This window comes from Pyrgilauda ruficollis, unplaced genomic scaffold (genome assembly GCF_017590135.1).
Source record: "Pyrgilauda ruficollis isolate IOZ18807 unplaced genomic scaffold, ASM1759013v1 scaffold217, whole genome shotgun sequence".
NCBI lineage: Eukaryota > Metazoa > Chordata > Aves > Passeriformes > Passeridae > Pyrgilauda > Pyrgilauda ruficollis.
In genome coordinates, this window is record NW_024521095.1 from 192,209 (window position 1) to 214,766 (window position 22,558).

Genomic DNA, 22,558 nt, shown 5'->3' on the forward strand with positions numbered 1-22,558 from the left:
TAGTTTATGTTGATTGTTGTTTGGTGTTGTTTTTAAATATGGTTGCATGCTGAGCTAAGATCTTTGGCTAAGCCTTGTGCAGTGACACACAGGTCCCTCTTCAGAGCTATTTGATTCAGTACCCTGATGGGCAATTTATTTAAATTCTCCTGTGCAGTACAGATTTGCCCTCATTTCTGACATACTGAGGTGTCTCTGTTAACAGGCTGAAGCACCAGCTCTCAAAATGCATCTATGAAATTGGCTCAAATCGAAAATATTATTCAAAGTCACAATAAGCAAGACAGAGCTGAGAAGAAAGACTATGTTAAAGAAAACTGGATTTGGAATGTGAGGTACCTTGTCAGCTGTTTCAGTTCTGACCCATTGAAGGCTGTAAACCAGAACAGAACTGTGCATCTGTTAAAAGTATGATTATACTAACAAGTAAAAGCAAATTGCTGGAGCTTGTCATCTGGCCAAGTTACCTTGTCAGGGCCATGTTCTTATCCAGTTCCAATAAATGGTGAAGGAGATTATCTTAATCTACATCACTTAAGGTTCAGCCTGAAAAAGGGGTTCTTCATCCAGGGGGCAGACTAAGAGCTACTTTGGGCCTGCTGATGCCTGACCGCAACTGCAGCATCATCCCTTGCTCCTCCTGAAATGATCCAATCAAACATGCCAAAGATTGTGTCCAAGGAAGAAGGTGGATCACTTCTCTGCAAATCTACTGAAGGCTGCTGGTTTGCAACAAATGCTCATTTGAGCCATGGGTGTGTTCTGACCGGAACCCAGAACCATTTTTTTTCCTGGTCTCTTTTCATCAGTAGCCAATGGGAAGGTGTAATTCCCCGTAAAAAGATAATTGTTCCTTGACAGCAGTAGCAGCTGCTACAGCAGTTGTACTAACAAATATGAGCCAGTTTTAGATGAGTAAGTGAGCTGCAGAAATTATGCCACCTGCCTGTGTGTTAACACATATACTTACTAATCACATATCCTTAATGACAGGCAGGTATGTACCCACTGGTAAAATTAGTCTGTCTATTAAATTAAATTACTCTACACAATAATTATTTCTCAATGGGGAAGTGACCCAACTTTTATTTTTTGCTTCTAACAATTTTCTTGCTTTAGCAGTCAAGCACAAGCTTTTCTTCTTTCTACTGCTTGTTTTGTCTTTGTTAAGCTGAAAGGAGCTTACACATCTCTTCAACTCACAAAAATGAAGTAGGAGCCATGAGATCTTTTGCTTTGTTTCTACCACCCCTCCCTGCCTCTTTTCCTTGCCCTTTACTCTGCTGATTTGCAGGACTGGAGAGGATGAAAGCAATCAGCTGTGTTTACTACAGTTGCATATGGCAAATTCAGCTGCCAGCTAATTGCTAAATTCACTGCTCAACATTCCATGACTAAATTTTATTTTTTCTTCAGGAATGAAATAAAACTGCAGATTTATTTTCCCACCTAGGTCTCTGGACAAAATGGGGAACGGATTAGTGAAACCCAAGCACCTGAGGCAGCCAAACAGGCATGTGGCAAACCTCGCTATTGGCTGTGCTGCCAGCCACAAGTTTCTGATGGACCCATGCCTGAGCATCAATGTGATCAATGGGCAAGCTGATGTCCTCTGCAGCAAGGTACTTGAACTGGAAAAGGAGCTGAAGAGAAAAGATCAGCAGTTGCAAGAGAGTCGAAGCCATGTTGCTGAGCTTCAGGAGCAGCTGGCTATGCAGACTAAGGTCATAGCAGAACTCACCAAGGAGCTTCAGAGCAAGTGCATACAGTTGAACAAGCTGCAGGATGTTGTTAGCACTCAAGGGGAGCACTCTCTTCAGCCTTCTCCATTTAAAGTCTCTGCTGATAGGAGGAGAGGAGCCAAGGAAGGTGTATCTGCAGAGCCAACAACACAACTGTGTGATTTGAGCAGGCAAACTATATTTTCCCTTGAAAAAGCAACAGTCCGAAAGGATTCCAGGTGAGCTCGTTGCAGAGGGCTTCTATGTTTGTGTTACAAGGTTATTACTTATAACTATATCCTCTCCTCACGATAAGTCAGGATTAAGGTATTCATCCTTTTCATGTAGGCTTTGCAGCAGTGATAGATTCTGTTTGAGCTTGTGGGTAGCTTTAACCAAGAATCATCTGTGTCCCACAGACTTCAGATGAAGAGTGGTGGGCAGCCTCTATTTCAGATGAGAATCTTACAGTTTTTTGGGATTTATCTTTATTGCCAGCTTCCTCCTTCCCTCCAGGTTCTAGCAATCATGGTGTAGGAACTGAATCTTACTTGTTCCTCTTTGAATCCAATTACACCTTCTAGACTCTGACAGACCCAGAAAGCTCTGTGGTCAGAGCTGACCTTGCAGACAGAAATATGAGACTGGTAACCTTAAGCATAAATTAGACCCTCTTTTACCTTGCATTGTAGACACAACCTGAGAGTCTGTTTAACGTGGTGGTAGTCAGACTCTACCTGGACTTCAGCCAGTGACTTTAGTGCCTTCAGATTTGTGGGGAGCTTTATTATTCATGGCATATCTGAGTCTTTACCATAGTAGACCTGAGAATTATGAGGGGTGTTTTCTCATCCATCATGTCCACCACTGCACCTTAGAGGGTACCTCATGAATCAGAAAGGCTGCCTGAGTCACCACAAAGAGCTGAGAGCTTCAGCTAGCAGTGTTTTTCCAGAGTAAAGGAGCTGCATTAATATTTTATCACAAGTACCTGGGTAGCTTGAATCATAGTTTTCAGAGTGTTCTGTTTGTAACCTGTCTTCTCCTTGGCATGATCTTTGTACTGCAGTCCACCACATGGTTTTCTAGGGTGCCTTCAGAGACAGAATTGTAACAGCAATGAGGAGAATGGCCAGTGGATTAGCAAAGTGCAGCAGCCAGAACCAAAGCAAGTATTGCAGCTTAAGCAATCCAAATGTAATGCACATCATTTTTTGATGTTGTAGTGGTTCGAAGTGTTATTTGATCTTCCAAATATTTTGGAAGCAAACATATGCCAAAAAAAGCACCACAAAGCTGTAGTGCTGTGCATTGCTAAGTTGAGTTAGATAAGTCTAACTTAAGTTAGATAAGCCTGTGATACACATGCACTTGTAAGACCCCATCACCTTGCTGTTGAGACAGCCAAATGATGAAAGGCACAAACATTTGGTTTCCTTACCTGGTCTGTAAATACTGTAGTAGGTCAAGTTCAGGCAGTTCAGACACATAAGAACAAAGTAACCTTCACTGTCTGCAGAATTCTGTGTGCTATAATTAGCAAATACTGAACAATTAGCCTGACAGTGTCTGTCGGGGTGTTTGGAGTTGCTGCTACCTATAGCTGCCTCCCCTTTACAGAGAAAGGACTTAATGCAGCCCCACTGCTGTGTAAGGTGACCTTACAGTGCTCCTTGTGCAAGGAGCTGCCTTAGAAGGAGGGGAAGCTCCGTGCTTCTTGAATTTGCATTGATTCCAGAGTGTCACCAGTCCCTTTTAGAAATATTTGTAAACAAATGGCACAATTTGATGCTGTTTGTATGGTGGGAGTTTGAGTGCCATACTTTTGTTTGGAGTATCTCGGCATGGATGATTTTAATGAAAGTTTTAGAAGCATAGTCTCCTCTTCCATAGTTCTGGAAGCTTTTGTGCTCATTTCACATATCAGGTTATATGCAATTACTGTATTTTATTGCAGTATTGTACACATGATGCAGGCCAGGATGAATCAAATTAGCAAGGTTGGCTTTAGATGAAAACTAAGTTAGAGCTTATATTCCAATAACCCTGTTGCTTTCAGCAGAAGGTAAGTTATGATTCGTATTTCTAAACACAGTCCTCACCATAGCTACTTGGTTTTATTTTCCTGCATCATCTCATCACCTTTACTTATTTTCAGTCATTACATGACTAGTAATAATGTAAGTGTATTTATGTGCCCTAGGTTTGTTCATTCCTGGATTGTCCTCAGGAGATTTTTCCCACATAACCTAGTTTTGATGACAACCTCCCATTGCTTTATGAATACAAACAGGAGGAAGCCTTAAATGCCTCAGAAATCTGTCAGGGTTTTGACTTTGTCAACATTAGGAGCATGGGGACTCGAAGGCAGAATGTATCTTTCACTTCAGGAGTAAAAGAAAACTATCAGCAGGGCCATAAAAGCCCCATGAGTGCAGAAGTTGTTTAATTGTCTTCATTTCTGGTGAGGACTTGAGGCACTGCTTTATAGGATGCCCTTGAGCCAGAACTCACATCAATCAGAACCCATAGATTGTGTATGGCCTGCTTTGTTGTGGCTGGTTAGCCCTTACCCACAGATTCATCCATTGTTTCTTTTTCCATGTTTTCTCCTTCTTAAAATCCAACCACTGGGCTCTGCCACCAGCAGCTCAAATATAGACAGTTCTTGACTTTACAGCTCACCCATTTATATGCATTTACTACAACAGGAGATGGTGCTCAGACTGTCTCAGGGAGCAGTGAGAACAAGGTTGTTCAATGGGATTGTTCCACCAGGTGACTACAGCACCAACAATTCCCTCACTAACCAGGCTACCACCCCACAAGGTCCCAACAAGGCAGGCAGAGCAGTGTGTTAGAAACAAGGGGATTCCTCTTGAGAGGAATGAATGCTTGGTGAATAACAAACCCCAGCCATGCTGGGCATTTTAAACTTTGTGGTTTTTCATTTGCAACCAGTGAGAAGAAGCTCATCACAGATGCCCTGAATAAAAACCAGTTCCTGAAGAGACTGGAGCCTCACCAGACACGAGACATGGTGGAATGTATGTATGAGAGGACATTCCAGCAAGGGAGCTACATCATCAGACAGGGAGAACCGGGAAACCACATTTTTGTGCTCAAAGGTGAATATTGCCTACTTGTACAGCACACAAGTACAAGAAACAGGAAAGGGGTTTGGAAGGTTTCGCAGGAAATCACAGTGAGGGTGTTTGTGCCTCTAAATAATTTGTACCCGTGGAGGGAATGCAAGTTTTACCAGTGGCTTTTATAAAACAGAGTGAGAGCAATAAAAAGCACCTTGGAAACATGAGTCTTGATTTAATGTTTTTTCATGCCCTTTTTCATTTCTGAAAGCCCTGAGGCCAGCAGTTCCTTTCTGTTGTAGGTGTAGCCAACCCTTTCTTCTCCGGAGGAAGAACAGGTATTATTTAAAATACAGAGAACTGCTCAGTGGTGAAGCCACTCCTGAAATAAACTTACTTTTCAACATTCATAAGATGCCAGTTTTCTGTGTATGGGAAATTAAAACATGAGCTCTGCATTCATTGTTCTCAAAGCTGAGAGATTTTTTTTTAAAAAAAAAAGACCTGCTTGTTTTTTTCTGGGGAAAAAAAAAAGTGTTAGGATAAGAAGGCTTTACTAAAATAAGGCAAACAAGTCTGAAATAATTTGTGCTGACTGCTACTGTGCCTGAAATTGCTGTTCAGCTATAGTTTAACACCTGGAATTTGCTTCCATCAGCAATAAGGTCTTTCATCCTTTCATCATTAAAAAAAATTTGTGTTAAGTTTGCATATTTCATCAACTGGGGACCACTAAAAGTCTCAGAGACTCATATGAATTAGAGCTCATACTACAAGGAGTACGTTCTGTTGAGGTGGGAATATTTAAACAGGAGCAAATGTTGGAAAGCACATTTTCTGGCTTCATATGGATGGGTTAGTTGGAAAAAATGATGGTGACTGTGTTAGGAAAACAGAAATGTTACAGGTAAAAAGAGGAGGCAGGATTTGTGATGGTGTTGTCATATCCTTGCAGGACAAAATGATAACACTTTGAAAACAGATTAAATATCAGAAAGGAGATGTGCACCTGGACCATTTTCTGGCACATTAGAAACTTTTTTGAGGAGATGGAGTGGGGCTTGGAGAGAAGAACTTTCATAACATGTTTAAGAGAAGTTTTTTTGAGGCTACAAACTGTGAAGAAGTTCTGACTTTATTTGACTTTTGCTAGTAAAGCTCAAGAACAAATTCTTGAATGAAGATTTAATGTGCTTTTAATTTTTCTGCCCTCTGCTTTGCGTTCTCTCTCTATATACACTCATACATCTGTATGAAGAGACAAACCATGAGTAATTTCTCCTGTGATCATTATTTTGAGACTTCTTTCTTTACACCACACTAGAGTATCTGAACCACAAGTGAGTGGCTTGTTGTAACAAAGCTTTATCCATCAGGATTTAGAATGACTCTCCCTTCCAGAGCACATCTGTAGATTAGCGGTACATTTAAAAAATAAATCTTTATTGGTTTGTGTGTGTGTTTCAAAGCACTTTTTGCACTGTTGCTCCCTTCCTGTGTTCCAGGGAGTGGCAAAGTCAGGAATATATTGATTTGTTTTCCTTTGACTCTGTGCAGCTGAGCACAGGTTTAATACCTATTATCCTGATGATTTTTGACAGAGGGCAGTCTGGAAGTCTTTCAGCAGAATAAACTACTCTCCTCAATACCTGTGTGGACAGCATTTGGTGAACTGGCCATTTTATACAACTGCACACGGACAGCTTCTGTGAAAGGTACCTGAGGTTAAATACAGCAACCTTGCTTAAAATGAAAACTGTGGATTTTTTTGTGAGATCCCTGTTATATCCAGATTTTCTTTGAAGTTTTCATTTAATAGATGTTTGCATGTCTTAGTTATCTACAGTAAACTCACGTATTTCTTCCTTGAGTTCTTTCTTCTTGGGAACATGAATACTATGCCATGAATATCATTCCATCTCTGGCATAACCCTTGATAAACAATTAGGCACCTCCAAATTGTGCTGGTTAGCCTTATCTGTAGCACACTAACAACTAAAGCAGGACTGTGTTTTAATTGTGGATGCTTTGGTAGAGGTGGTGGTCTGTGGCTCTTATGTTCTTGTGTCAAATGCAGTGCCGAGGATGAAATTGCAGTGAGTTTGAAAGCATATGAGAACATGGTATTTTTAGTAGAGTGGGTACAATTCTAATTCAATTTAAAATATGCAGGAATTAGTTGGTTTTGCACTTCTTTTAGTTCTGTGTCATCGTTATGTTGCTGAGTCTTGCCTAGATCCATTTGCATCTAGCAGTTTGGGGACTGACCAGGATGGAGTGGTTAAGTGTTGCTCTGATACAAATATTCTTCTTCCTGCGTAAGACTGGGTGTACATCCATTAAGTACCCCAGACTCCCTTTCCAACATGCCATAATTGTTCTGTGACAGACAAGTAAGTGACTAAGTATGGTTAAGTTTGTCATTTTTCCACTCTCCACCATTTCATAAATAATACTTTTGTTTGAAGACTAATTTCTGTTCTTGTCTAAATCTGCAGGGACTTTGTGCCACCAGTAAGTATGAAGAGTTCATGTTGACTTAAAAAGGAGCAAATGAAATAAAACAAGAAGTTGTTTGCTGTAAAAGCCTTTGGTCTTTCTTCCTGGACCCAGTTTAGGCTCTTAATCGTTGCTGGCTTTGCAGATGGAAGTTATTACATGTAATCTGTTTTTGTTGCTGCCTGATAAACAGAACAGCATCAGTAATGTGATTATTTTTCTTACTAACATGCTGTTCTAATTGAATATGTTCCCTATTTTTCTTTTTTGCCTGCTGTATAGTATTAGCATTATAAAGTAATGTTTCCGCATAATAAGATGTCAAGCTGCTTTAGGCCTTTGCTAGCACTAATTGGTTTTGAGGTAGGACAAGAATTGTCCAATTATGGACAAGAAAAGGTGTTTGAATACTTGCAAACACTGCAGAAATGCACCCCTCCCCAATAGCTTTCCTGTGATCCTTGTGGAGGAGGAGCAGTACAATGCCATAGCTGAGCACAAATAGTGAACACACAGGTGAAACCCCTTTCTGATGCTGGATTTCCTGCAGTCTGTGAAAACACACAAGTGGAGGATTTCATCCAAACAGCATCTCAGTGGCTGCTGCTGCTGCTCAGCAGCATCTTCACAGGCAGTATCTCTATTTGAAATTGGCAATGTGATTTACCCCTGTGTTTCTGAATTTCTCTCTTTTCTTAATCTCATCTTTGAGATTGCAGGAGTTTTTCAAACTCTATAACTGCTTCATTTGGTTAAGGTGCAAGATACAGAAAATACATTTGCAGTAGGCTGGATACTTGACATGTTTTCTTCACACAAAGATGTTATCTAAACATGAAAGATGTTGTCTAGGAGAGAAATAAAACCAAAGTAACACCTTTGTTCTCCCATCCAGCATCCAAAAATATTTTTTTATCTATTTTGATAGATGGCAGAGCATATGTGTATATTGTGTACAATGAGAAATGACTGTGCTGCATTTTAAACCTGGCATTTTTGTTTCCTGAAAAAAATGGTTCCATGTTGATGATAAACAGAGGAAATCAATTGTTCCAATTTTTTCTGTAAATTTTATCTCACAGAAAACACAGTTTTGTTCTTTCTTAAGGCAGAAGGAAAACTGCTGAATATGGTGTAGCATCTTTTAAAAGAATAGATTAAATTTAATGGAATCACATTTTGCTTAAAAAAAACCTGTTCTGTTGTGTTGATTATTGCACTCAGAGGCTGCTTTGTGGTTTGCATCTTTGATGCTGAATCCTTTGCCTGCTTACTGTATTAATAGTTTGATTATCTTTTGAAAATGAGTCATTAATATTTTGATTACCCTTTATTCCCTTATATAAGGGATAGTTTGGAGGAAAAGTGTGTGAGGATCACAGGATTAAATTAAATTAAATTTATTTCTTTATCTCTGTTATTTCTATCTTAGTGCAGATAATTTACATACAATCTGAATTTGCATATAATATGAATTAGAGTTTGATCCAGGGCACAGTATTTAACAACATAGGTTTTGGAAAACCAGCCACGTTCTTGTTTCTTTCAAATCAGCTTCTTTGCATTTTACAGCTTTTGAGTGCAGTGACTGTCTGTGACTAGGGTAGATTTTCCCAAGTGTTCAGCCCTGTCATTTCCAAGGTTGCTCAGCCTATGGCATTGCCTGGAAAGGGTTACCTAGAGGAACCATTTGGAAATATATTCCTTACTTTAGTGAGCATTGTTTAAGTGGGAATTGAATTCTTTTAAAAGTCTGATTACAATAGGTGCTGGATATATAAAATTCAGCCTTGAGCCTTGTGAAATAGCTAGTCTGCCTTCTACCACGAGCTGATGCTCTAATATCATCCATCAAATAATTTGGAAACATTGCTGATTTTGTTCTTTTTTCTGTTTTCTCAAAGCAATCACTAATGTTAAAACATGGGCTCTGGACAGAGAAGTATTTCAAAATATCATGAGAGTGACAGCACAAACCAGACAAGAGCAATACAGAAACTTCCTTAGAAGGTAAATATGATTAATTTCTATTTCTGATACTGCTTTGTGCTACTTACTAAGGTGCACAGCAATACTGTGCCTGTCTTGTAAACAGAGAGAAAAATGTGCTCTTTATGCAAATATGGCCTCAGAAGCCTGAATATTTGTATTTTTTTTTTCTTTTAAGATTCATAAGAGGTTTTTTCCCATTTTAATTGTTTTCTCCTGCATCACACTAGAAAACTTCAATAGATGCTTGAATGCCTTTAAGTAGTAGCATAAATGTATGGGGAACTTGCAGGTCTAGAATTTAGAACAATATAATAAATAAAGCTATGTAAATCCTCCAACGAGTAGTTAGTTCGCTGCTGGAGTATATTAAGGAATATTCCTTATCCTTTGGAGATCTGAATATGAGATCTGCATGTCTCTCAACTTATTAACTAATTCCAACATAAATTACTAGGAAATCTGCAGAGCAGAATAATTCTCTCCTGCGGGGACCACTGAGAGTGGTGCCATGCGTCTCCTCAGGAAGATGGTTCCAAACCACAATTAGCTGATGTAATATTCTATCTTTTTAACCCAGAATGACCATTCTGTTATGCCTTCAAATCAAAATGCCAAGCCTGGCCATGCATAGAACTCTTGTGTATTTTCACATCCCTCTCCACCTTTGATTTCTGTACACACTTTTTGTTGAGCCTAAATAGATAGAAATTTCTATAATTTCCAAACTTTTACAAGTCCAAGTGATCAGGGTGGGAAGTTTTTTTCATTCTTACCAGCAAGTTCACAAAGGTTTTACTGCAATTAGATTATCTTTCCATAGCTGACCAGAGTACTGAAGTTTTTACCTTTGATTTCGAAGTCTTTGCAGCGCACTTGAAAATATATTCTTGAATTGCTATCATATCTTGGGTTTGTAATTGCTGGATTCTTTTGAAATCAATCCTTATTCCCACGAAAGTCCTTCTTCTCCTGAAATATAAAGTTGATTTACAAACTGACCAATGTTTGCTGCATTTCTAAGTTGTGCAAGTTTTTTTATATAAAACTAGGGTGAGAATGCTTGAACCTTCCAAATTATGGTTTAGTTGTATACTGTGTTCACCACTAGTTTAACTAGTTATAAAATTTGACTGTAAAAATTGCATAGATAAGAAGAGAACATAAAAAATTGTTAATGGTAACTTCTTTGGGTTATGGGGCTTTTTTTGTTTGTTTGTTTTCTGGAAGTGTGTCCCTGCTGAAAAACTTACCTGAAGATAAATTAACCAAGATCATGGACTGCCTGGAAGTGGTAAGATATTAAGTTTTTCTAAATAATATTCAGTAAGCTTCCAAAATAACAAAGAAAAATAAAAAATAACTGAGCTTTTTTAATATGAGAGTGGTTTTGGAATAATCAGAACTGAATTCCAGGTTGGCAGAAAATAATGACATTTAGTGACATAGAAGTAAGTTATATTTTTGGCATCAAAGGAGCCAAGCAAGTAGTTAAGAGGATTTGTAATCTATCCTTTATTAAGATTAAGTACAAAGTTGCTCTCCAGGACTCTTTTGGTAATCAAATTTACCTCTTTGTGATGTGGATATGTAATACTTTCATATTCCTTGGACTACATATGCTGCAAAATGTAGGGGAAGAAGGCAATAGGTCCCCAGCACATGAATCCAGCCAAATATCTGTGTGCCTTAGGGCTTCATTTGCCAGCAGCCTTTGAAGGTAAAGGCTTGATATATAACCATAGCTTTTCCAAGGACAATGGTAACTCCTTATTCTTTTCACATGGAGGCATGAAGGATATAGGAAGTTAAACATCAGTGAAACATCCACGTGTGTTAAGAACTCTGCACAGTAACCTGTCAAAGATTTATTGGACAATATTTTCTCTCACTTGCCTCCCACCAGGAGTACTATGACAAGGGAGATTATGTTATTCGGGAAGGAGAAGAAGGAAACACCTTCTTTATAATAGCAAAAGGAAAGGTAAGGTACAATAAACCTAGCTTAAAAAATAACATGTACAATCACTTCTATCTCAAAAGCTACCTTATGCCTTATGGGCTGTGGTCTTCAGTAAAAATGGTGCAGAGTGTTTCTGCACATGCTAATAAATTCACAATATCGTGGTAAAAGCCTGGAGCAGCGTTGCAGAGGTTCAGGGAGCCTAATTTTTCATTCACAATGAACTCATGTTATAGTATGCTAATTACAATGTAGTTAAATTGTGTCCTGAAGCCTCTTGACTCTGTGGCACAGATGTAAAGCCAATTTTTTTGTAAATGAGATTTGACTCTACCTCTTCTCCTAGATGGTGCAATATCTGATGGGCAAAACATAGACTTGTGAAAAGTAAGTAATGGAGTCCCAGGCTTAGTGGAGAATGGCCTTTGAGGTGTCTCAGAATCCTTTCATTTGTTAGTCCCAGAGGAGCAAGGCATCAACCTTTATCCCTCAGCTGATACCTTGGAGGCTGACACAGGACTCTAAAGAATTAAATCAGGAGAATTTTCCACAATAAACTTCCAGTTTCCAAAACATCTCTGTGTCTGTAGATATTCTAGTTTGTTTCTTGCTAACATGGGCATCAGCAGAAAGTGCTACTGTGGAAGCAGAGTTTCATGAGGGGAAATGTTAGTTAATGCTTCTGGAGTGTTGCCTATTTAACTGAGAAGACAAAAAGCTCATATGACATCTGCTCACTGTGGGAACTGAAGTATTTTTCAGTCTTTCATTAAAATGAGACTTATTCTGCTCTGTTTCAAAAGGAACAAGGAGAAAATGTTGAGGGATTGCCAATAATGAATATATTCCTTCTTCCCAACAAAAATCAGAGAGGGATCAGGGAATGTTTAGGTGTAATTTTTGAAAGGAGAGGTAACAATATATATCTGTAACTCTTTCTGCAGTGCTACTGAGTTTAGACATTTCTGAAATACACAGAAAAGAAAGAAAATTGTGCAATACTTTGAAACTTTCCCTTACAAAACTTTTGTTCCTGTACTTTGCAGGTGATAGTTACCCAGAGTACTACAGACCACTCGCAGCCTCAGGTGATTAAATATCTACACAAAGGAGATTACTTTGGAGAAAAGGCTCTCGTTAGGTTAGTTCACACTGTCTGATTCATGACATGAATTTCAGGATCTCAGTTGTTCCATCACTGTGTGTCAGATTCTGCAACTCCTGTCTGTTTTGAATATATTTCTTTTGACTGTAAAGTCAGTAGATGAAGATAGTGACCAAATTTGTGTTAATGTTTTGAGGGGTTGCAGAGAGAGCTTGAAAGTTTACACTGGCATCTACCTTTGGTTTTCCCTGCAGAAGTCAAATGCTGGCCCTCTGCACTGTAGCTTATTGTTAATACTTCAGTAAAAACTGTGGTGAGGACTTGTACCAGGTTATAATTGCCAGAATGGATAAGGTCCATTGTGAGTGGAATGAGCTCTTGTTTCCATTGCACATTGGCAGTAAGAAACAGAGAGGAGTCACACAGTACATATTTACATGTGGGATTGAGGAGAGGCACTTGAGTTTGGGAATGTTTTATATCCAAGATCATTTTAGAAATAAGTAGTAAATCCTAATGTAGTGATAATTACATCTCACCTTAATTTCTTGGAAGCTTGCTAAAGGATGTCATGATCCAAACCTATTGAAACTGGAAACAAAATACTGTGTAGACCATAATAATGACTAGTAAAAGGCTAAATTTTGTATTTGGTTCAGCAGCATTAATCCAGGTACAGGCTGCAGAGGCCTTTGAGGAGTTTCACCTAGAGCAGCTGTGACCTTCCATGAGTGCAGTGTGAGGTACTTGGAGGATTTTGACATGCTTCTGAAATCTCCTAATGCATTTCAATTCCCAGTGACGACGTCAGATCAGCAAACATTATTGCAGATGAGTACAATGTGGAGTGCCTCGTCATAGACAGAGAGTAAGTACATTGCACTTCCATAAAAGATTTGCGTCCTCTTTCAGTAGGTTAATGTGACTTTCAGTGGGTTAATGTGACTTCACTGTGGGCAAAACCACAATGTTTCCTTAAATGAATCCTGAACAAGTGGTTGTGCTTTAGGAATACAAATGAAGAATAGGAATACACCTGCTGAAAGCAGGTGCTGGAGCACAGAAGCTTAAGAGTAGTTCAGAGTTACTCTTTTCTTTCTCTCCTTGTAGTGTTGGTGTTTATCCTGATCTCCTGGGTCACCTAGAGGTTCCTAAGGCCTGTTCTTGTCAGTGAAGCCCAATGCAAAGAGAGCATTCCAAAACTCTGCCTTCTCTGCCACCAGAGTCCCTGCTCCACTATGTAATGGGTCCACATTATCCTTTGTTTTCCTTTGGTTACTGATCTATTTGAAGATGCCTTTCTTTTTGTCCTTGACATCCTTGGGCAGATTAATTCCAGATGGGGCTCAGCCATCCTTGTCTCATTTATATTTACCCAGACAACCTCTCTATATTGTTCCAAGTAGCCTGACCCAGCTTCCAGCTCCTGTTTTCCACTTAAGCCTGAGTAATTACAGGAGTTCTTTATTTCTCCGCACAGGTCTCTTGCCCCCTTTGCCAGATTTCTTGATCATTTCTTGATCATCCCTTGAGGAAGTGATCCTTGAGTACCCACCGACTCCTACTGGGTCATGACTGAAATGTTCAGCAGTTTATGATGTTTCCTTTGTGGTTTTAGGACATTTAATCAAACAGTTGGAACTTATGAGGAGCTGCAAACTTACCTGGAAGGTTATGTGGCCAATCTGGCCCAGGCTGATGAAAAGCGACATGCAAAGTAAGTCAGATCATATTTGTTACACCTATAGCAGGTAATCATAAAAAAAAAGTCATAGATACCTAAGTAAAATCATTGATGGTAGTTGAAGGAGATGGACCCCTAGGAATGACAGCAGTCACTGTAGTAAAACGGTCTGGCTATGCTTATGGAGCCCAACAAACTTTTTCTGATACAAAACTTACATAGAATCTCAGGGTATTGACTTCCAAACAAAAATTCATTCTATTCCTGGAAAGCTGAGCACAGGGAAAAAAATGATGTTGTGCTCAAATAGATTTTGCATTTTGATAAGTTCTTTGATTGGTAAAAAGCCCTGAAGGCCAACTTTAACTTCAGGTTGAGTTAAGGAATATGTATCACTGTGCAAAAGATTAAGTGCCATTTCAAAAAGAAAGAAGCAGACATAAAGAAACAGCTTATTTTTAATGTTTCAGTGTAGCACTGATGGTATTGATGTCTGCTCTGAGCTGTGGGCCACACTTTTACTTTATGTACCTTTGGTTTCAGTCTGAGCACTGCTGGAAGATTAGCAGAGTGTGTTTTTCCTCTGTTTAGAAATATATCTGCATTCTTATTTCTGATAATTCTACTGGAACTGGTACACAGTCCTTCAAACATTGCTTCTCCAGCTTGGACTGCCCAAATTTTACTGCTCCCATCAATAGGAATCTCACCAGGGATCAGGTCTTGCTAAAAATTATTGTAGATTCTACTTAGTCAATTTCAGTAGCATTTTTCTTCTAATTTACTTCCACAGGATTCCATTAAGGCTCTGTTAGGAAATAAAAAGGGTTTTCTTTCCTTCTCCTTTCCCACTTCCCCTCTCCTCCTTTTCCATTTCCTTTCCTTTCCCTTACATAATATCATTAAAATAATGACAAGGAAAAGCACTAACCTATGTTAATTTTCTTAATGCAGAGGAAGATCCTTCTGTGGACAGTTGACCAAAGAGGTGTCTTTGGAGATGATAGAGCTGAAGGAGAAAGTAGCCCAGTTCCCTCCTTCCCCATTCCAGAATTTAGAAGTTGTCACAACTCTGGGTGTTGGTGGGTTCGGAAGGGTTGAGCTTGTAAGAGAATGTTTTAAAATTATTCATGTAGCTCTCTGTCTTGGATGATTGATTTAGCCACTGAATATTGTGAAAGATTTTGGTATTCTATGTGCCTGTGCCCCTCAGGCAGAAATAATTCTCCATAAAGCAAGTATGCATAGTTTAAAAAAGCATTTCAGGACTTGGGTGTTTAAAGAAGCAAATCCATTCTTGTATGCCTCCATCTCCCGCTGCTAAAAGTACCTTCCTGGTCACCAGACACAGTCATCAGTTTGTGCATGTGGAGTATACAGACGTGCCTGCCTGCATTATGTTCCCTGAATGGCAAGCCTTTTTCCAGGAATCTGCCTGGACCTGGAGCAATCTGAATGGCATCACATAGTCTGTGCTGGTAGAACTGCTTCTGTATGCCCCACAGCAGCTCCAGCCAGCGTGAGCTATCTCTGAGCTGTGTTCACTGGGAAATTTCCAACAATTTGCAATGGCTCTTTTGAGTCATATTCAATAGCATGATCAGCTGTGCTTCTGGGATACCAAGAGCTTCATTAGCCCAAAGCCTTAAATTCCACTCAGCTCTGGCTGAGCTGCAAACATCTGACAAATACCTGAATGCTTTTTGTGCAGGCTGCTGAAGGTAATGGTAAATTAAAGGAGAATTTGTGCTTTTAGTGAAGTCAATAATCCTTTACAGTCGTTAGACCATCAAGTGTTCCATTCTGATTCATGCTTCACCAAAAAAATTCCACGCTGGAATTCTACTGCAGCATCTGAATACTAAGCTAAAAATTGAATTCTCATCTAGCTGTAGAACACAGATACCTGCTTCCTTCATTTCCAAGAGGCCCTGTTTTAACTTCCCTCTTTTTATTGCATATTGGTTAATATTTCAGTGTAATGCAAAATCATTCATAAACGTTCTTCCTAAACTGCCTCTCCTTTTTGTTTGTATTGTGCTGGTGATTAGAAATCTTAAATTGAAATTGGGACCCACTGTGATATAAACTCACTGTAATATGTAGTACCCATCCAAGCTGCTGCTATTTGGTATATATAAAATGAACAGAGGAAACATTTCACTTTACAAGTGGGGACTGGGAAACTAAAATATCTGATGCTTGGCTTAAAATCACACATAGGAGTCCTGCAGAAAATCTGGAATTTGTCCCTTGTTACAGCCATCAATTTCAGTCCTATGCTGTGTTGAAAAAGATGGATATCAATGTATCTACTGAGAACAATTTAGTAAAACAACTTTTCTTTGCCTCATGTGTTTCCATCATTTTTATTCACAGGTTAAAGTTAAAAACGAGAACATGGCTTTTGCTATGAAATGCATAAAGAAGAAACACGTAGTGGACACCAAACAGCAAGAGCACATCTATTCTGAGAAGAAAATCCTTGAGCAGATATGTTCTCCATTTGTTGTAAAGTAAGTTGAGCATAAGGTTCCCTTGATTTTGTCCCCCAGCTGACCGCTGGGGCAGCACCATTAGGAATGGGGTTTGGCACACGAGTACTGGAGGAAAGACGTCACCAGCCTCGCTTTTTGTTTTGCTTTTCCTAACTTGCTGCTGTTTGTCTCCACAGGCTGTATCGCACATTCAAGGATAACAAATACGTGTACATGCTCCTGGAGGCTTGCCTTGGAGGGGAATTGTGGAGCTTGCTGAGAGACAGGTAACAGCAAACACAGCATAATCTTGCCCTTAAAGTCAACCCCATGTGGCTACTGAGTAGGTTCTCCATTCAATGAAAAGATGTTTGGTTAATATTCTGGTTGTTAGATATTTTCTGGTTAATAACTGAGGCGTTTTCAGAACTTGACTGTGATTATTTTTGTTCCAGAGGCAGCTTTGATGAATTCACCACCAAGTTTTGTGTTGGGTGTGTGACAGAGGCTTTTGACTATCTGCATCAAATAGGAATTATCTACAGAGACCTGAAGCCAGAAAATTTAATTTTGGATGCTGAAGGATATATAAAATTGGTAAGATGTAATCAATTGTAATGTTATCCTTTTGTGCCTGTATCCTGTTTCTTTGCAAGGGGGGATATAAATAGCATGTAATTATAGAACCAGGATCCTGGAGTGTAGTAACTCTTGTGCTTCAGCAGTAAAGAGGGAGGCCTTCTCATTGCACAATGAGAAACAAAGGCATTGCAAAGCCACTGCAAGCCATGGACAAACTGGGGAATTGCAATGTCTGAGAGCTCTTGCCACAGTATAAACAGCAAAAGAAAAAATTCTCCCAGCAGTCAGTTTTACTGTAAGAACAGAAACCACATTTCCCAGGTGTAGGATTACCTCCCTGTCCAGCCTCAAACAATCACTGGTTCAACATTCATTGATCCAATTTACAATCATAGGTTCCCTCTCTTTGTGGAGAGGGAACACAGAAAAGAACTCCCGCCATGCTTTACTGTAACCATGCAGCAAGACTATGCAACAAGAATACTCTTCAGGGAGCTTGAAATATCCAGTCTGAAGGCAATGAGCAACCCACTGCTTTCCAGGGACAGTAAATCTCATGTCCTCAAGGAAATCATGGGCTGTTCTCCCCAGAAGGAAAACTATTGAGAAAATTACTTGTGACAATAAATGCATCTGCTTTATAACATTCAGTAATCCAGTGGAATTACCTCTCTCTCCTTCACAATTACACTGTGTGGTTGTTCTAGCTGTAAACTAGCAATTCTGAGGTCTCTGCAAGAAGTGAGGAAGCAATTAAGACCTTAAGGCTTCCCAGTGCAAAACTCCTCTGCGTTATGCAGCATGTGTTGATTTTGATCAGGTTGATTTTGGATTTGCAAAGAAGATTGGATCAGGGCAGAAAACCTGGACATTTTGTGGAACCCCTGAGTATGTTGCCCCTGAAGTCATTCTGAGTAAAGGCCATGACTTCAGCGTGGATTTTTGGTCCCTTGGGATCCTTGTGTATGAACTCCTCACTGGCAGGTGAGTGCCTCCTACTCAAAGTTCTTACCTGGTTTGTCTGTTTCTAGAAACCTTTCCAAGGTTATTTTTAGACAGCCCAGCAGAATGATACTTCTTTATGCAAGTCTTACCTTCCATCATTTCAGAGATGTCACAGACCTAGTGGGTTACATATTCTCAGTTCTGGCTTATCCAGGCACAAGCTATAATTGGCAGGTGTAGGGCTCCTGTAGCTGCTGCTTCTGTTCCTGTGAGGAACAAGTGACAACTGTTCTCTTCCCCATTAGTGGGTGATGGGGTGCAGTGGGGTGGGTGAACTGTAAGCAGGGCTCTCTCTTTAGCTCCCTGCACACTCCCATGACAATTCTTTGGGAATGCCAAGTGGCAAAACAAAGTGAAAGCTTCTCTGAGTTAGGCTTAAAAGGACACATGATCATGCATTTTACCTGGTACCTACAGGAAGCTTCTCAGCTTCAAGCCGTTCTATTATCTTAAACAGGCTGAAAGGGTGAGGGCTGTAAAAGTAGGAATGTGGGCTTTTTTGCCATATTTTATTCTATATTCTCAAATATTTGCTTAGATAAGTATTGGCCACATTTGCTCTTGCCAGATGTTCCATTTAGCAGTGTTGCTTTCTTTTTCTAGCCCACCATTCTCTGGGGCTGATCAAATGATGACATACAATTTGATTCTCAAAGGCATTGAAAAGCTGGATTTTCCTAAGGTAATAACAAGGCGACCTGAGGATTTGATCCGCAGACTCTGCAGGTAGGAGGGGCAGTTTGGGGCAAAGCCTGAGTGTAGAGAGATTGAGCTCTTTCAGGACTCAGACTCCAGCACTGAATTCCTGACAGCCTCATTTGGAATTGTTATGCATGGCATGGTCTATTCTGATTGAATTCAGTATTCATTGCATGTCCCTGAATGTGTCACACCTCTGAGTCTGCAGAGGCAGCAGAGGCTCTGGGCTTTCTCTGTAGCTGGGAATTTTTTCTGAAACACATCTTTGGGAAAATTCATTAAGTGGGGACTGAGGAAAGAGCTAAGGAATTTGATTTTCAAATCAAGCACATTGTTAAAAAAAAATAAATAGAAGCTTCCAAAATGACTTAGGCATATAGATTCTACAGAAAACACAGGGCACTTAAAGACTGGCTTAAGTCCTTTACAAAATGTGCAGAAGGTGATATTTCAGAAGGGCCAGGCTAACTCAGTGGCCTGCACCACCTCTGGCTGGTGACACTGACCTTTGGATTCCCAGCTTCTGTGGGATTTCATCCATGGCACCGGGAACAGTATTCAACATTCTTCTGTACCACAATTGGAAGGATCTTTGTGGCTGTAAATTTTGAGCTGCCTCCTTTAGTAACTCAAACCTGCTGGCCAGGGAAAAAAAAAAGATGTGCAACTAAAACTCAGCCAGCTGATTTCCCTCTGCTGCTTCTCACAGCTGAGTGACACTGTTTTGGCTTTCTAGAAGGTTTCTCCATCCTCAGAAAAAAGGAGCAGTGAGCAACACCTCATTATATCTCCTCATGAGGCCACATGTTTTATGCAAGCTGCATCCCTGTGCAACTGTTAAATGCAAGCAGTTAGGACCTATAAAGGCTCTTTTAAAAATAGGAATATTTTATATATTCTTATCCTTATTCTTTTTCTTTTTTTTTTTTTTTTTTTTTTTTTGAGGCAAAACCCTACAGAAAGATTAGGCAATTTGAGGAATGGAATAAATGACATCAAGAAGCACAGGTAAGCAAAAGAGACTTCCAAGAAGAACATTTGGGGCTAATTTGAAATATTTTTAATATGTTAGAACCCAGACAGGTAAACTCATAGACATCTCCATTGCTCTTGAGTATCTTTTCAACTATAGCAAGCAACAATATGAATGTAAATCCTCATCATGATTATTTAAAATCTTTTTTTTTTACTGGTTTTGCTGCAGGTTGTTGATGTAGGAGTTTAATTCCATTCTCAGAGAAATCGATGCCAGTTCAGCATCTGCCTCTCAGACCTCCTGACCCTTCAATATCTGCTTTTTAAAAATGAGTAGTTAAGGATTCCAGAGCAATTTTAGCATTTTGTCCTCTTTTTTCTAACAAAGAAAGTCTCACAATGAATTTTTCTAATGCAAGTCTTTCTTCTAACAAAGAAAATCCTCTGTAAATTAAACATTTTCTGCTTTCTCTTCTTATCTGAGTTGTTTCTAAGCTCTACACTTTGTGCCTGGGGAAGGCAATTATTTGATTTTTCTGCTTGTCTTCCTCTTCTCGTGTTGTAAAAAGGGTGGCATTCCAAGGAGACACACAAGCCTCTGCATGGCTGTGTTTCTGCATGTATTAAGCTGCCTGTCTGTGAACCTCCTCCATACAGAAGTGCCAAAGTGCCTGGTGGTCCTGAAGCTGCCCCTGCCTCATGTGGCAATGACGGTGCTCCAGATTCCTCCTTCTAGCTGTGTTGTTACAGGAGTTGGCATGAAAAAAAAGCGTCTTATAGCCCTTGTTCATGTGATTTTTCAGCTCTTTGTGGTATAATGTCAGAAAAGGACCTGTCTTTCTCTTTTGGTCTCTCCCTGTCTGTCTTTTATCTCTTTTTAATCAGGTGGTTGTGTGGTTTTAACTGGGATAGTCTGAAAGTGAGGAAATTAACATCGCCTTTAAAAAGAGAGGTATTGGCTTTGGCTTTCAGTATCATAATGCTTTACTAACACAGCTTGGCTACAAAAGAGAACTGATGGTGATAGCAAAACTTCCCAAAGATGCATTTGAATTATTACAGTTCAACATTTTTTTGTGAAAATTGAACAAAAGAGAGACAGCAAGCAATACATAACTTACAGTCAGTCAAGTAATGGAAATATTCTGCCTGTGTACTTTGCATTACATTTTCACCATTACTAGAAAAAATGGTTTTTGGTCAGAAACGAATATTGAAAAAATGTATCTCCCTTGGTAATGGGCACATTATTAAGATGCACTGTTCATATTACTGTGAAGAGTACAAATTCCTGTGTTCTATTACTACTACTAAGTTCCAACACAACCTTGAGTAAGCTGCTAGTTTTAAATGGCCTGTTTGTTTTTGCCCTTAAATGAAAAAAGACTAAGGATAAAGCATTTGAAGCTCACTTTGATCTTAATTTGAAACAAAAAGTAATTCTGAGGTCTGCATTGAGTAGCTACCCTGTGCGTGTAGATTTGGTCTTAAATAGCATCCAAATTGTACAGTGTGGCCCAGTTTTCTTACTGAATTAACAGAGCTTTGAATGAAATTGAGGATTTGATAATATTTGGGAAGTTCTTTTGTACAAAAAGGCTAAAAAGCCCACTGTTCTGTTGTACAGTGTAATTACTGGAGGTATTTCTTATAAAGAATGAGGAATTAGATCCATTGAAAGACATCATCTGTATCATATTAGCCTTTCATTTCCATGTTGAGAGCAACAAAAATTATGCATAATCAATAGAGAACATTTTCAAAAGATACTTTCTGTTTGTGTTTTCCATGTCCTAGTTGTCTGGACCAACTGATTACAGCTACTTTGACAGCTATCCACCTGAAGTGGGAAGCCCTCCAGATGAACTTTCAGGCTGGGACAAGGATTTCTGAACATTTTTCCTTCTGGCACATTTATAGAGACTCATAGGCATCAGTTCTATCTTGTTTCTTGCTTAAAATGAAATTACACAAATTACACAGCACCCCTTGAAGAATAGAAGACAGTACAGAACCAGCATTTGTTTGGATAATCCACCGAAATCTGTGCATTTTATAGCAAAGGCATGCATTCAGTCAGCAGATGTAACCTGAATTTTTTTTTTTGATATGCAATGTCTTTTTGAACATTTTCCAGATACCATTGATCAGATCTATTGCTTTGCCGCTAAAAGTATCACTAGCTAAAATTTTGCTATTAACAAGGTTACCATACATCTTTTTTTGGGTGGAGAGGATGGGTATCAGAAGCCAACAGCTGTGACAGTTGTCAGTAGCTAAAACTATAGGCGCTTATTTTTCTTTTTCTCTGCTGTGTTTCACTTTTCCCCCAAAGTGTCCTGTATTGCATTGATCCAGAAATGTGTAGAAAAGAGACTTTTACTGAAAGGTTGATTTGATTTAGCCACAGCTAAAAGGGTATCACTGTGTAAGCTGCCTGTCTGTCAGTCAAGTTTTGCACCAGGTTGAATATGTGAGACTGGTCAAAAGAAAGGGTGTATGCATAATAGAAGTTGCCTAGAGAATCAGACCATGGTGTGCATTTCCCTTACTGCTTCAAAGAGCCATGTGCCTTTCTTAAAATGTTTTGTTTTCGTGTAGTGTGAAGATACAATAGATGGACAAAAAGCTTTTACCTTGCAGGGAAAAAATGCAGATAGATGTTGTGCATTCGTGGCTCATACAGGAAAACTCTGTGTTATGAACCCCAGCTGCTGTTGAAGCAGGAATGTTCGTGGGTTTCATGCGGGGTTTATGGGATGGATGCATC

General features: G+C 39.4%; 1 protein-coding gene across 3 annotated transcripts; it reads left to right on the plus strand.

The window, feature by feature from the left end:
* The first annotated feature begins 1,466 nt into the window (after positions 1-1,466).
* Positions 1,467-21,681, plus strand: PRKG2 (protein kinase cGMP-dependent 2). Of its 3 annotated transcripts, none has more exons than XM_041468322.1 (19): positions 1,467-1,539; positions 1,603-1,960; positions 4,683-4,849; positions 6,412-6,525; positions 9,214-9,319; positions 10,529-10,592; positions 11,205-11,282; positions 12,308-12,402; positions 13,166-13,234; positions 13,985-14,083; positions 15,005-15,155; positions 16,430-16,566; positions 16,725-16,814; positions 16,983-17,124; positions 17,930-18,093; positions 18,718-18,840; positions 19,759-19,821; positions 20,674-20,740; positions 21,586-21,681. In XM_041468322.1, exons 1-19 carry the CDS (start codon positions 1,467-1,469, stop codon positions 21,679-21,681), a joined length of 2,256 nt encoding a protein of 751 aa, XP_041324256.1. The 3 variants fall into 3 exon arrangements, with proteins under 3 accessions (XP_041324256.1, XP_041324257.1, XP_041324255.1); XM_041468323.1 differs by having other exon boundaries at positions 15,005-15,071; XM_041468321.1 differs by having other exon boundaries at positions 1,467-1,960.
* Positions 21,682-22,558: the final 877 nt, after the last annotated feature.